Genomic DNA, 15,698 nt, shown 5'->3' with positions numbered 1-15,698 from the left:
ACCAAAACAAAAAACCCACAAGCAAACAAACAAAAACCAACAACAAAATTAAAAAAAAAAAAAAACCAACACAAAAAAACCCACTGTGTTTTGCTTAAGCTGTACGAAAGAGTAAACCCATTCTCCTGGTTGGTTGCTCAACTGTTAAGGTGATGTTTGGGATAGGATTTGAACGAGGCTGATGGACAGAGAATGAGCCAGTTGAACTTAATAACTGAGTGTTTCATTTTTGGGTGGCAACAGGCACTCACAGCTCTTTTAGAAGAAACAACTAAATGAGATCTTTATTAAGAGATTCACCTGTATCAATACTCACGTCCTTCAAGATTTTCTGTTGTAGGAAAGTCTTTCCAGACCCAGGTCTGGAAGCTCTGGTCTTTTACCTGGGCAGCTGTGGCTTCCCTTAACATTAGGAACTGGGCTGTTGGGTCCCCAGAGCCACCAGACTAGCTGAGTGCCATCCATTCTGTCACCCCCAGGCATGGGCTGGTTGTGGATGTGTCACAAAGCATGGCTGTGATGAAGGGCCACATGTCACAGGGATGGTGTCAGGGATCATTTGAAGTCCTCACAATGGTCTGTAGGGAACCAATTCCTGCTGCTGCTGGACTGCACAAAGCTACAGCAAAATGGAGCCTGGTTGCTGGCTGGCTTAAGGTAGAGATTGCTTCTCTCCACTCTTGATCTGCCTCTCTCACTTAGGACTGAAGTGCTGCAATACTGCAGCGTCCTCCTTTCCACTCACAAAGCTGTCCTTCACCAAGGGAATCCATCATTCAGTTTCCCTCCATCTGACTAATACAGCCCAGTGCTGCTGGCTTTGGAAGGAGCAGGAAAAAGCCTTTTCCATTTTTTTCTTTTGTGCTTTCTTTTTTTTTTTTTTCGTTTCTTTTAAGAAAAGCTGTTAAATACTTAAATGCAGGCTATTTTTTTTCATCTTCCTGTGAAATGCCTCAGGGCAAGGTTACAGTAATTGTATCTTACGTGGCCCTGCTATACAGAGTCCCGTTATAATTTGCCTCAGTTCTGTAGCATTTATCTCTGGGGGATCAGTTGGAGCAAATTTTGCAGAATGTCAGTGTGGCATTAGGAAGGGATCTGTTACATAGTGTGTGTTTTTTTTGGGAATCCTCCCAAATGTCTTCCAAGGGGTAGTGCGAAAAACCGCTGTGGGTTTTGTGACTGACAGGTGGTTTTTTTCCCTTTTTTCTTTTTTCTTTTTTTTAATAGGGCATTGAAAAAATAATATTTCTTTAGGCAAAAAGGAAATTTCTTTTGTAGGTTAGGTAGAACATTGTGGTTTTGTATCTGTCAAGTAGTTTCATTCTTCTCTGTAGCACACAGCACACGGCACTGATGCCCTGTGGTGGGTGCTGCAGTTTTTCACTCATCCTTGATTCTCTTCCTAACTACTAATTCTGGACAACCTTACCCATTTCTGGCCAGAAGTCTTTATCCAAATCAGGGAAAAAATTATTTATTTATTTAGAATGTCAGGTCTTATAAGGTAGTGAAATGCTCCTGAGCTCATTTATTATTTTCTCAGAAGGCACAAGGGCATCGCTGCTCAGATGGGGCCCCTTCTTTAGACTTTACCCAGTCTTGGCACAGCTTGTCTTTTGGGGACTGAAGAACTTTCAGAGCAGACAAATTCCAGATACTATATTTCTCAATGGTTAACAAGCATTATCATTACGAAACAGAAATGTAAGGAGTTAGAACAAGATGTGTTTTTTAAGATCTATTTCTTTTCTTTCAAGTCACTACAGCTTCAGAGAATGGGTTAGTTTGTGCTTTGTTTCCTGGCAGGGACATATTTTCTGTAGAAACCAAACATCTTTGTATGACTTCAACATTTCAGATGTGCTAAACAACATTTCAGACATGGGAGCAGTTAATATGGATCATTCCTCTTGACCCCAACTGCATTTCTCTCCATCAATTAATTTAATTTCAGAGAATGAAAAGAAGGTGCCTGAAAACTTTGCTTTTTCCCAGTGCTTTTATCACCTGCTTGAGATGCCAGAACACTTTACAGCTGCATCACACACTGTTCTGTACTTCTTGGATGAACTGGGTGTTTTAAAGGAAGGACAGCTTGGAAAATACGAGGTGCAAACGGTGGTTTTAGATGTTACTCCAGTCAGCTGCAGTTATTCTCCTTGCATTCTGCTCTCCTGACCTATTTTATCCCAGCAGCTAGAAGCAGTCTGACTTCAATGTACATCATCCAATTCATTGCAGTTGTTAAAAAAGAGGTTGTGTGCTTCAAGGTCTGCAGGCAGCTACATTGCCTAGCAGCTCCCTTCCAGCAAAAATAAGAAATTCCATGGACATGGGATGTATTAAAAATTTAAAATGCAACGAGTGTTTTCCATATTGTATGTACATAAAGAAGTAGAATGAGCCTTTGCCAGGGGATGATGACATTGATATGCTGCTGATTTGCCATGTGTGTCCAAACTCCAAAAGCTTTTCAGTCCTTGCCTGTTAAACTTCTCCTTACTGCTTTAGCAACCCACCCCAAACTGTGAGCCCTCCTGTCATCTCCTGGGTAATCTTGGATGCTGCACGCAAACCCTGGTGCAAGTTTACAGTCTGATGAGCCTGAGTTAGACCAGGAATATTTCAGCGAGGTGTTCAACACCATTTGTATTGCTACTGGACTGTAAACCAGGCTCAGATGTTTATCACTGGTGTTTTCAGACCAAGTCCACTGTGTTCCACACAGCTTCTTTTCCTGATGGGTTTGTCTTGACAAACTTCATGCTTAGCAACTTCTCTGCTGGACAAGGATGTGTTTAGTTTTTCAGTTCTGACTCTGTGGCCAAAATATTTACCAAGAACAGGATTTTTCTTCAAAACACAGCATTTTGTGCTTGCTTGTGACATTTTTACCCTTTCACTTCAGTATCTTGTCTCACTGCTGACATCCTCAGTTATATTTGCAGGGGTCTAAATAAGTGAGGGCCATGCTGGCCACCCTTTAGGGAAAGATTTGTAGTCCATTAAGAGAAGAAAAGGCCAAGGATGCTCTGCCTTTTTTTCTTCCATTGTAAGGCAGAGTAGTGGTTTTGTTAGAGGCACAGAGACCTTGGAGCCTTGGATCTCTGCAGCCTGCTAGGAACACAAAGCTCTGCATAAAAATGCCAGGACTTAAAGGGCCCAGGAGTCACAAATCCCTCTGTTCTCTCATATCATGGGTTGGCACTGCTGGGCATGTCCAGTTTCTGGTCCAAGCTGCCTTGTTCATGTTGCCTTTGTCACCACCATGAAAAATTGGATCTGGTGTCAAGAGGTGCCACTGTTGGGCATGTTGCAAGTTGTGCAGCAAGGGAAGGTCTTGGTCTGATGGGAGGTTGCAATAGGGCAAATTTCTGGGTGCAGAACAAGGGAGGAGATAATTGCCAAAGTCAACGGAAGTGTTAAAATGAATTAAACAAAAGAGAACCATTCTTTGGATTTGCAAATTTGCAGCTGATTCCAGACTTGGTTTCCTCTAGCTGCATATTTCTTAGCTCGGTGGAGTATGTGAGGCTGCTCCCCGGGGACCCACAGGCTGCTCCTAATGAATTACAGGCCTGCCAGGCCTCCAAGTTTCTGTTTAATTTGTTTTTCTTTTGCAAGGTGAATTTCCTTTGGTTTTGTTCAGTGGGTGGAATGCATTCCTTTTCAGTGTGCATAGAACATTATTTTATAAAATCTCTAAGAGGATTGGAGTATCAAAGCTCTGGATAAATCTTGCATTTGAATTTTTGTGACTTCTTCATGACTGTATTATTATTCATTTTCACCTTTACGGGTGTTGCTTTCTGTATGAAATGCAGAATAACCAGCTGCTAAGTGAGATTCAAATGGAGCTTTTCATTTTCTTCTGAGGGAACAACACGAGCTGTGGTAGTAATAGATCATCTGTATAGGACACAAATCTATTTTTCATGAGTATGGTATTTTGATGGCAAGTGCCAAAATTATATAAAAATAAGAATACCTATTTCAGATAATTAGTTCTGAGATTTTTTTTTTTTTTTTAACTGTTGGTACTAAACTCTATCTGACTTCTGCACAGGCAGATGATGAGTTTTGTGCTGTTTCCTTACTGGCATTTCAACCAAATAGGTGCAAACTCATTGCCCGTGTTCACAGGACTTCTCAAGACCGGAGGAGAATCTGAGCCAGTTTTTGAAAGCAGATCTGCCCGGATCCAGCAACAGGGTCCATCATAGTGGGTACCCAAAATCTTTTATAGACTACATGAGAACAGGCTTGTAGTGAAATGAGGCAACCAGGTGGCACTAATTGCCAGGTAGTGGGCATGACCTTGTGTTAAGCCCACCTGTGCCTGATTAGGGCGGGCCCCTACTGCTCATGAGCAGGATTAGGGGGCCAATAAAGCTCACTCCTGGGGAAGCCAGAGGGGAGGCCATTTTCAGAGCAGTAGCACTGATCCAGGCTGGTCAGCCCTGAGAGCATTGGACTCAGAGCACTATTCGTGAGTTTCTCCTGGAACACCTGGTTGGACCTTGGAGCGCCGTGCCCTAAAAGAGGTTTGTCTTGCTACACAGGCTTTTTCAAATATTTGTGCCAGACATACCTGTTAGTCCATTCTGTCACTTCTATGCTCTTCCTGAGCCCAGTCAGCCATCCGAAGTGTGCTCTGAATTCCCCTTCTTACAATTTGTTTTTACTGAGGGACAGAGTGGATGCAGTGGCCATGAATCCCTTGGCATGCAGCATGAAAATCAGCAAATATGCAGATGGGTCTAGGGGTGTCTGTCCAGGCTGCTGCCACTGATAGGGAGTGGAGAGCTGGCATGTTAAAAGAATAAAGGCTGAAATACAGTTGTTAAAACACTCACATTTTAAAAGTGACTTGGATGCAAAACTGGAACAAATCTAGATGATGCCATTTCATATGTGTGCCTCTCTCTGATTTGTTCATTGTATTGTTTTTTATTTGCCAAATAATGAAAAATATTATTGCCTAAGATGAAAATGAAAATTAAATTTCTGATAGGATATACTGGAGTAATAAAGAAAAATAGAACACGAAAAGAGTTCTTCTGTGATAATTAAAAATTATAAAGTCATTACTTAAACTTGCTTTCTGAATTACTGAGAGAATTAAACTGCTTGTTTTGGAGCAGAATCCTTGTAGCATTCCTTCATTAAAATTCTACATTGTCAAAACGAATAAAAATGCATATACAATGACCAATTTTGTTCAAATCTTGCCTCTGCTTTGGGCCTTATCTCTTTTCACAACAAAGCTCACCTTGAAGGGACTGAAGTAATGATATGTATTTGCTGAGCTGGAAGAAGAAAGAAAGAAAGAAAGAAGCATCTACTTTTTGCAATCTGTGTTCTTTCCCCTCCAGATACAGAGAAGGAAAAAACCTGTGGGGTACTAAAGCTCTCATGTACCATAAAGTGCTATTATAATGAAAAGTATTACTTTTTATGGCATCTCTACAGTATTAGGAAAAGGCATTTTTCTATAAATGTTAATCTTTAATCTTTATAAATTGCACTGTGTAAGACTAGAAGCTCTGTAAAGCATTTGTCCTGAAGGCTTAGAAGGATAAAAATAGTATTGCAGATTTTTCTTTCTTTCTTTTTTTTTTTTTTTTTTCTTTTTTTTTTTTCTTTTTTTTTTTTTTTTTTTTTTCTTTTCTTTTTCAACTTGGAAATATTAGTTCATTTAGAGGAGAAAAGCAAGGCAGGGATGTAAGGCATTAGGCTTCACTTCCAGGTAGCCCTTAAGCTGATGCTCAACTTTATATATCATCCAAAGTCCAGTTGAATCACTAAGACCTAAGACTGTGCCAAAATTCTGTCTGGAATAGGAGCATTAATGAAGGAAGCCACAAATGTTGAGCTCCTCTGCCAGCTTTGTACCAGCCACAACCACAAGGTACTTTGGGCATATGAAATATCCACATTAACTGACATCACAGGGAAGCTCTGTCCAAGCAATAGCAAAAATAAAAAGATTTGGTAGAGAATTAAAACTATTTTATGCATTTTCTGCCTACAAGGGTCTTCCCCATTCTTCTTTACAGTGAATTTTCTTTTTTTTTACTTTTCCTGCTCTGCCTCTTTGCACTCAACCAGGTGATGTTCCTGGGTGTGCTGAACTTCACTGCTGGGACAAGGCTTCCAGAGCTGGAGATGGTGCATTAAAATGACTCAGTTGGGTTGCATCCTGAAATGGAACCTTAATATTTAAGTTTTAATTTTGATATTACCTTGCCAAGTGTATGTGAATTGGCAAAAGCCTGGATTTTGGGGTCACTTTAGCAGATGTTATAAACCTCAGCAATTTCCTGTTCTATTGAACTATTAAAAATCTTTTAGCCATTCTGGAAAATCTGCATTAGTGGTGTCTGAATACTTGATACCTGTTTGTCAGTGGAACCTTACTGTAATATAGTATTTATGATATGTAATTATAATGCATAATGAAAGTTTGTTCAATGGAGTCTCGTAATTTAAAAAGCAAAGTTCTTCCAGAAGTTTTTGTTCTGCCTAATATTTTTTTTTAATTTGTTTTTTCCCCTCTAGGTAAGTGTCTCCATCCTGAAACTACAGGAGAGTTCTCTGAATGCTGAAATGTTGGATGCCTGTTGAACAAGTAAAATTCCCTTCATTTTTTATAAGTATGCCACAGATTTTTAATTTTGTGAGAATTGTTTGGTCTTCTTGTAATTTTTGTGCACATCTTAGGGATATTGGGCTGTTGGAGAAGGAGCTAGACTCATGCAAAAGCCATTTTTCATTTAGATTCAGACTTGATGCTGACTATAGGTAAAGACTGAGCAGAGTAAAAGTGTGACTTGCCTCCCAGCAGGAAGCCCACTGCTGCAATTGTAACGTTTTTAATGTGCTTTTTTTTCTTTTAATGTGTTTTTCAGTTGTTGAGACACTGGCTTGTACTGTTGGGAAGCTGACTACAAAGTCATGCTGACTGTTAAACTGTGTGAGTGTCCAGACAGGCTGAAAAAAATTGGTGCTTGTTCATCTCGATGGATTCTTGGCAATGCCAAAAAATATTATAGCGTAAATATCTATAACTTTAGTCTTCACAGGTTTTTGAGCCATGGCAGGAGCATTAGGAGCTGTTCAACTTTTTTTCTTGTACATAGCTTGATATACAAATCACTTTGTTTTGGTGCTTGGTAGCAGAAGAGATTGGTTTTTGAACAGGGCACCAAAAGAATGTCTTGGTTCAACCCTCTGGGAAAGCAGTGAGCTGGCAGTGGCTGGGTTAGCAAAGGGAAAAAATTCTTCTGGTGTTGTGCTCTGCTTTTTGGTTTGGGTTTTGTTATTTTTTGTTTGTTTGCTTTAAATGGGAATTGCTCCAAATCTGGGAATCTTCTCTTTTCCCTGAGGAGAAGTTTTTACTACATTGAGATCTCCTAAGGCTTACAGACCAGGTTTCACTCCTGAACCCACATCTCTGAGCTTCCAGGGCAAATCCAGTTGCACTCTGTTATTTTCTGACTTAATTTGAGTGGCTGAACTACATCTTGCTTCAAGATTGAAATAATGAGGATGTGTAGAGGGGAAAAGGGAAAGGAGAAGGTTTTGTTTTGTTTATTTCAGGTTAAGCAGTAAATGCACTTGTTCAAGTCAGATGTAAATTGTAATTGTGGCTTTCCGGTGTATGTATTAGAATAATGACCTGAATTGATACTACAAATATAATTACATTGATTCTTTACTGATGGCTATAAACAGTGACATTTCCCTTGATCTCTGAACAGAGTTAGTTATAAAACACATGCTCCACTTTTATATTCACACACTGCATTCTCATCACTTTTGTCTCTTACTCCCCAAGGGCTTGATTTAGAAGTGTCTGATTTAATGGAAAAAATGATGAAACAACACAGACAGTAGTCCAGAGCTTTTCTAATGTAAAAGAAGGTGTTTTTTTTAAATATGTCCCTCAGACTTCATAGCTTATATTTTAATTTTTTTCTTAATAAAAATATGATGCCAGGCTTCTTAAAATTTTTAAGTTATTTAAAACATATCTGCTTTCATTGGTCTCGGAATTTACTGTTACTGAACCTATTGCACTGATTTGATTTAACAAATCATGCTTCAAAATTGTCATCAGGTTCTGGTACTGGAAAGACTTTTTATTTGAAAGGGCAGAAAACAATGTCCACAAATACTCTTAAAAAAAAAAAATGTAGATTTTGTTCAAGAATATTGTTCATTTCAAATTACTTCTGTTCATTTTTCTCATTTCTCAGCCAATGTTGCTTGGCTTGTGGTGGTATCTCTGGAAGCAGTTCCTGATTGCTCTCTAGCATCCTCAGAATCATCATCTTGAGGGTATTGTGAAATGAGACCAAAGTAATTGTAACTGAGATTGCTAAATATGCTGTCACTAAGATTATAAGTGTGATTGTTCTGGCACTGTGCTGTGATCAAGCCACCGTGTTGTTTATCCTTATTTAGGGAAGTTTTTCTGGAATCCTATTTTAGTAGGCTACAAAAGGGATGATTATAATGTCTTGTTTAAGGAGACAAATGCCTCTGACTGCTTAAACACAGAGCAGTTTTGTGTACTGCTCTCCAAGAAGCAGTAAGTCAAGACAGTTTTCAATCTCAACCAGAAAAATACCACTAATGGCATAATCTTAAAATATTTTGACATCTTTCCTTTACAAGAGGTATCCATTTGACTTTTAAGAAGCAGAACCAATAAAGCTGGCGTGTTTGTGAGTTTTCTGTGTAATCTGGTTTTGACATAGAGAAGTAAAAAATAATATTTTTTTCCTCTGCAAAATCTGGAATTGCATTTGCCAGTATCTCTCATTAGGAGATTGCAGAGTAAAGCAGAGCTGTCTTGATTATAATAACCATCTTTCAGATAATGCAGCATTACATTAGCACTTTACAGTTGTTTTATAAGTAGATTTGCTTTATTTTCAATTCCTAGCAGAAGCCAAATGAAAGTAGCTTATGCCTTTGACCATAACAAAGAAATTCCACCCACTCTGCTTTTGTGGTTTCAGCTGCTGCTTTGGGGAAGATAAGTTGGGAGCAGGTGTGGTACAAAAGGTCTTGTAACTACATTGCTGGTTTAAGTGTAGCATAATTCATCCACAACCAAACACTCTTCAGTCCTGGCTGAACCTCAGATGAGACAACAAGTGCAATGAAGTACATCTGGCCTCTCACCTTGACAAAAATAATATTATGTCCTAGGGTGGACCTAGTGCATGCTGATGAGCATCAGTTTGGGGTGCAGGGGTTGATCTACACAAACAACCCCAGCACTTTGTTCCTCAAAGACTTGACAGGCAGTGCCTTGCCTCAGTCCTCATCCTGCCAGATACCCATTGGCCTGGTTTTGCTCTTGTAGAGCTCATGTTATGAGAAATACCATTAAGAAAGTGGTTGGAAGGTAATGGGTGCATGTATATTCACTTTTTAAGTTGGATCCAGAGGGGCCAGCGTGTATCAGGATAAAGTCCTTAAATCAGGAGGGGAAATGCATAGTCTGATTTGTTTGAGATCCAGCTCTGGCTGTCTTGCTCTGATTGCAGTACAGGAAAAGGCTGCTCTCACTTTAATTACCTGGGGCAATCATCACTGGGGCTTTAATATTGCCCACGATATCACTTTACTATGATTAGCTTAGTGATATATACCATAACCTCTGGGCTATTCCTTTGAAATGTATTTCCATTTAAAAAGTACAATACTAAGACCATACTAAGAGGAAAAATACCAAGTTCAAAAGTCATTGATGCTGAATACCTTTAATAGCACATATAACACTGTGCTGTCACATTTTGCAAAATGGGCTTTAAATATACATCTTTCCCTAATTGAATAGCCACTGTTGTTTTCCACATCATGTAAAAATATTGCCCTTATGCCGTGTCAATTCAAAAGGGGCTTTTATATAGGTACTGTGATTTGAATTAGCTGATCAGAAAGCACTGGGGGTGCTTTGGATACCTAAAGCGTTGCATCTGGATAAATCATGTGGCAAATACACTTTTCAGTCACACCAGTATTTGTGAGGTTAGGCAATTGATTTATCTGGTGGAAATATTCAGCCCTTTCAGCATTCCCAGAATACATTTCTCAGTCAATTGTTACACACAAAAATACCTGCATTAAAGGATATTAGAAAGGCTGCTAAACAGAGCACGCAAACCTTAGGAAATCCTCAAATTAAGATTGTCTGTTTAACCTTTATTTGCATCTTGTGTGCATCTGCATTACAATAAAGCCTTTGTACAGTCACATGCTATTTGCACAGGACCCTGGCTTCATTCAGGGAAAGTAGGATGCTCAGTTAATGAGAGGCTATTCAATATTTTGTTTTCCTTTCATTAATCAATGTGTCCCCTATGCCTTATTTCTGTTCGTAATTCAAACTGTGTTCCAAAGACAGAATTATTAATTTCCTTTTGAGCTCCTCTATAGTGTTCATCATTTAAGTATTTGACTGGTTCATAAGCACTTGGGAGTTTCTTTTCCTGAATTAAAACTCCTTGTCAGGTAAGGGAGTTCCAGCTTTTCCCCACACTGTAGAATTGAGTTGACCAATAAGAGATTAAGGTCAAAACTCCCCATTAATTTCAGGTGTCCAATCTGAGATGCCTCAGACCTGTTTTTTTCAGCCTACTTAGCAATGTACAGCACTTTACACAACCAAATTGCATCTCCCACTGAGTCCATTTGCAGCTGTGAATATTTAGCCCCTGCACTTAAGGTAATGAAATCACAGACAGCAGTGGAAAGATTCTGTTCCTCCATACAGACAGGCACTGCTGAAGGTGAGGAAGGACTACATTGGCAGGGGCTTCTTAATCAGAATTGTGCTGGAGACCTTTTGCTCAGACTGCAAGGTTTAACCACCAGCTCCCTGCCCATTCCACCCTTTCCACCTCTCCCCCAGTACCTGTGAATCTCCTTTCCCTTCTTCAGCCTCTGCCCCTCATCGCAGTCGTGTCCTCCCCACCTCTGTCACCCTTGTAGCTTTTGTAGCTTTTCTTTGCCTCACTTCTTGCCTTGCCCTGACCCAGTTTATCTTGCATGTCAGTCACCCGTGTTTTCCCCTGGAGCCCTGACCCCTTCTGTGTGAAACAGTGAAGGGTGGAATCCAGATAAATGTTTTGCTTGTTGGGTAAGGACTCAGATTCCAGTTTTCACAGGACTATAAGGGCACAGCTCATGTTCCAAGGCTGCTGTGGTGAATTCCCAGTTGTTACTCAAAGCTATGCAGATACCATGGCCTTTCAAATCAAAGGTTACCAGATTGTTTTGACTCATATGAACATTTTATTCACCCTTATCTTGAATCCAGCTGACCTGTTTCAGCTGCAGCTTTCAAGCTGGGGCAGACAGTTAGAAACACACATCCTGGCTGGTTAAAAGAGATGAGAAACAGGATTTTACAAAAGAGAGATTTAATCCTAGTCAAATTGTAACATGTCTGAAAGGTACCACATGCAGGAGACATGAAGTAAAGCTTTAGATCATAAGAGCACTTGCTTTAATGATTTAAATTACATGAAAAAGCACTTTGATATCTTGACATGACTAACGATCACAGCAAATATTCACTACATTAGTTTGGATGAAAATTAAATATAATTGTTGCCCTTTCTTATGCCTATGAAAAAGGCTATGAAGTTTACCATCAGGATGACAGTCTTGGTTGGGTTTCATGAAGATTCCAGATGATGAAGAGTTGTGTTTCTACTCCAAAACACAGCCCAGTATAAAATACCTGTTTCTATTTCCCATCCTAATTGAAAACATACTTGCTTTCTCAAGCCTATCTTGCCTTTATTAAACGTGAGGCAGTCACACCTGTACTAGATTAGAATTGATCATACACAATTCACATCCTCCTGTGAACCCTTGTGGCATCATTATTTCATGGACTCCTCCATTCTCTGTGATGCATTATTAGTAGTTTTTAAGGAACACCTCTAGCACTCTTTCTTCTTCTGTCAGACAGTGCAACACCACTAAGAATCTGAAAGGTAAATGAAGCAGCAAGGAATTGTACAAAGGTAATTTGGTTAACTGGTGATTGCTGTGGTGGGAAGGGTCATCTTTGTTGTGCCATCCTGTAAATGGGTTCATATAGATGAAGTGTATGGCTTAAGTGCTGGGTTGGAATTCTTTTTGCCCACCTATTATAGATATATTTAAAAACATAGACTAATATGTACATCTTGTATATTAATATACACATGGCAATGTATATAGAGTAGTGTATATATATAAAAAAATACATTTTAAATAAGAAAAAGAAAAAAAGCCCATCTCATTGAGTCTCTCTGGAGTTTTAAGTCTTGAGACACATCTCTCTGTGGAGTGAATGGCAGTTTTTTTTCCCTGTTCACTTCTTTGTATACTAGAGAGGGGATCTTGAAGCTATTTCATAAATTAGAGATAAAACGAGGACAGGCAGAATTTCCATGTTCTCAGAATATCTTCTGTGACTGGCTATTCCGTGCTACTTGGGGACCTGTTCCAGTTTTAACAGTTTCCAGAAGTACCACGGGCAGAAGTATTAGTAAGAATTACAGACTTTTGCAAAGATTGACAAAATAAAGCTGATGGGATTTTATCTTTCCTTGAAGACTAGGTTAAGTAATAATACCTCTGTGTGTTGTTCAGAGGTAACATTAATTTTAATCAAGCAGGGATAAGTACTTTTCCCTTTCCATCTGTGATAAGATAGACCTGAAAAGTACTGGAAGAAATTTTGGATTCAGGGAAGAGGCTGTGCAGGTCCCTGCATGCTGGTGGGGGCATTGGGGGCTTGTCTGGAGGTGCAGTCATGGGACTGAGAGCAAGTTGTGAGGATGGAGAAGGATGGATTAAAACTGGGTTTTGGTGCTTTTTTTTTTTTTCAGAAAGGAGGAGGAGAGGTAGAAAAGGTTGTAAATAAAAAACTGTGGTTTTATATGTGCTGCCTTCTCCAGCCAGGTGTAGGTGCTTGTGCTGCAATGTGTAGTGGCCACTTGAAAATTGTGCTTCTCACCATGTGTGTTTAACAGGACTTCCTTGTGGTTCTGCTCTGTAAAGCAAGAGGAGACAGACTGGTGGTTACTGTAAAAATCCTGTATTTCATTCTTATAAAATGAGCTGTAACTAGAAAGGCTGGAGGAGAAAGGAATCCTATTTTCAGTGCCATGATTCTCCATTATCATAATTGCATAAGTTAAATACCAAATGCACTGGTACAGCAGCACCAACTGAACATTTAATTTGTGTAAACTGGGGTAGTATATTAATTCTAGAGTTCACTTTTAAATATTGCACTTTAAATTCTTATTAACAGATGAGTTGCATTCATAAATACTTTAAAAGTACAAAAAGTACACACTGAAAGATGCTGGAGAATGACAGCCTCCCAGTGAAGCATCGAACTGGATGCAAAACCTCAACCTCACTTAAATGTCTTATTGTGCAAGAATGCCAAAGTGCTGTGAATGTTTTCTTATTAGCCCTGGAAAGTGAGTGAATTCACCCATGGTGATGAATTTCCATTTGAAATGAAATTCAAGCAACTTCTGAGTAACAGTCTCTATACTTCATCTCCCTTGTACTCTCTGGGTTAATTGGGGTGGATCTCACCTGGAAGAAAAAAAAAAGCCTTCAGAAGAGCCACGTGCAGATTTTCTTAATAGCATTCACAAAGCCAGAATCTCTCACCTGAAGATGTTAATACTACGATAAATTGGAAGGAACAGTTTCCACATCTCTCCTGTACATTGTATAAAATGGGTCTCTGGGATGTCTCCACGCTGCTGATAAGCAGCCTGCAGCAAAGTAGATACAGCTCGTTTTATCTTGATTTCAAACTGCAGCACTTGACTTCTGGGACTCTGAAACTTAGTGGCAAACCAAATAATGCCCTTCACAAGCACTGACTTTCCTGGGCTTCAGCTCCAGTCCAAAGTCAGATGATTCCAAACTGTTTTCCTGCTTCAGACCTTTGAAAGGGTGCTTGTTGCTGGTAGTAAACACTGATAACACTCCTGGATCAGTCCCTTGGACTTTCAGTAGAACACAGTTCCAGCTTCAGCACTGCTACATCCCTGCAGGTTCTGCTCTGAAATTTAAGTGAATTCTGGCCCTTCCCCAGAGTGACTGCAGGTGACCTTTTTTTGTCTCTTCTCTGTGTCTCTTCTAAAATCTTCCATCCCAGTGCTGTGGCTGTCGTGACAGTGTCTGCCTTCACGCAAAAGAACTGTCTGGGGACTCCCTTGATGGGATTGGTTTTGGTGCACTGAATGTCAGGATTAAGACTGTAAAAATTAGGTTGAGTCAGTTCAATTGACTGAGCTTTATCCAAGCAGTACAAGTCCAATTGCTGTAATAGGCTTCATTCTGAACAGAGCAGAGAGGAACGAGTGGTTTAATAACAGGGTTCACTAAAATGTACATTACTACTGTATTACTTACATTATGACCCAGTTCTGCTATTGTGAGCCTTATAAAAGATAAAAGAGGCCATCAGATGGAGATAAATCAATGGAAGTAAAATTGAATGTGTTCATAATCATTTTAAGATTTTTATATGGGCAGAAGATTAATTAAATAGACAAAAGTAATTTTCGAGAAAGTCTTTTTAATAGTGAAGTCTCAGATAAAAGGGTAAATGGAGAAATACATTGTGAAGCCTCTAAGTGTGGCCTAAAAGTGCTTGTTTGTAGTTGCTGACAGGAGCAGCAGGACAATTTCAGAAGTGTTCCCAGCCTGTATCAGGAGGGGCAGGCAGAGGCACTGGCAGTGGCTGCACTTGTGGCAGTTTCCTGGGTGACTCTGGGTCAGAGGCTCATCTGTAATACAGATCTCACTCTCTCTGCAGTCAAGATGGGACTGTGTCATTTTCCATGTTTTTTTATTAAATTATGCCAAACTATTTATCGTGTCACCGAGTAAATAGGTTGTGTGAATATAATGCTCCCCTTACTTTATAAATATCTTTGCTTATATAAAACTAATCACTTAATATAAAACTTATTACTCTATACAATCAGAAGCCAAATGTTGGTGGGTTGCAGTAGTGGTTGTACACAAGTGCTAAGTAGTGAGGATTGAGATGCAGTGACAGTGCAAAACAGTGCAGTGAGATGACACCGATTTCTTTCTTATGCCACCACCCTTTCTCTCTGTTTGCTCCTCTCCTCCTGCCTCCACTCTACCCACACACATCATTTCACAAAAAATATTCTCGTGGATAATAGACTTCTATAGAAGTCAGGGTGATTTTGCAGATAAATTTTAAGGCAAAATCTTTCCAGATTATATTGCAGTAACAGCAAAGCATTGGAAGGAGTGGTAACTACATGATGATTTGTAACAATAGAACATCATTACCTCAATATGTAGGTAATAATACCTATGTATCTTAGTTCTTTCACAGCTTCAAGGTGGTTTTTTGAAATTGAAGTCCTGATCAGTTAACTAAGGTTGCAGTTTTTCTGTCAGCTAGAAATGTCCCCAACTAAAGAGCTGTACCATGTATCAAGGAATAGCCATTGCTGTTATTTCTTCCTTTGTAGCCCATTTATCTGCAAATGCCAGTTGTTGGTAGTATTTTCTTGAGCTCTAGATGCTTGGCCTGCAGGTATAATTGAGCTGTATGCTTTAGGTAGAGATTACACTGGCACTGAAATTTCCTGGGCACATCTACA

General features: G+C 39.5%; 1 protein-coding gene across 2 annotated transcripts in view; it reads left to right on the top strand.

Moving 5' to 3' along the window:
• CDH4 (cadherin 4) overlaps positions 1-15,698 on the top strand; it is a 407,728-nt gene that overhangs the window by 101,483 nt on the left and 290,547 nt on the right. Inside the window, exon 1 of one of the 2 annotated variants that reach the window (XM_071759458.1) lies at positions 6,605-6,659. The exons of the other annotated variant lie outside the window; for it this stretch is intronic. Within the exon in view, the coding sequence (XP_071615559.1) occupies positions 6,605-6,659 (55 nt within the window). Of the gene's footprint in view, positions 1-6,604; positions 6,660-15,698 lie in introns of those variants that run through there. 2 annotated transcript variants of the gene reach the window in all.

The sequence above is a fragment of the Heliangelus exortis genome, chromosome 16, assembly GCF_036169615.1.
Source record: "Heliangelus exortis chromosome 16, bHelExo1.hap1, whole genome shotgun sequence".
NCBI classification, from domain to species: domain Eukaryota; kingdom Metazoa; phylum Chordata; class Aves; order Apodiformes; family Trochilidae; genus Heliangelus; species Heliangelus exortis.
The sequence above is the reverse complement of the archived record's forward strand: the minus strand, read 5'-3'. Positions and strand labels throughout refer to the sequence as shown.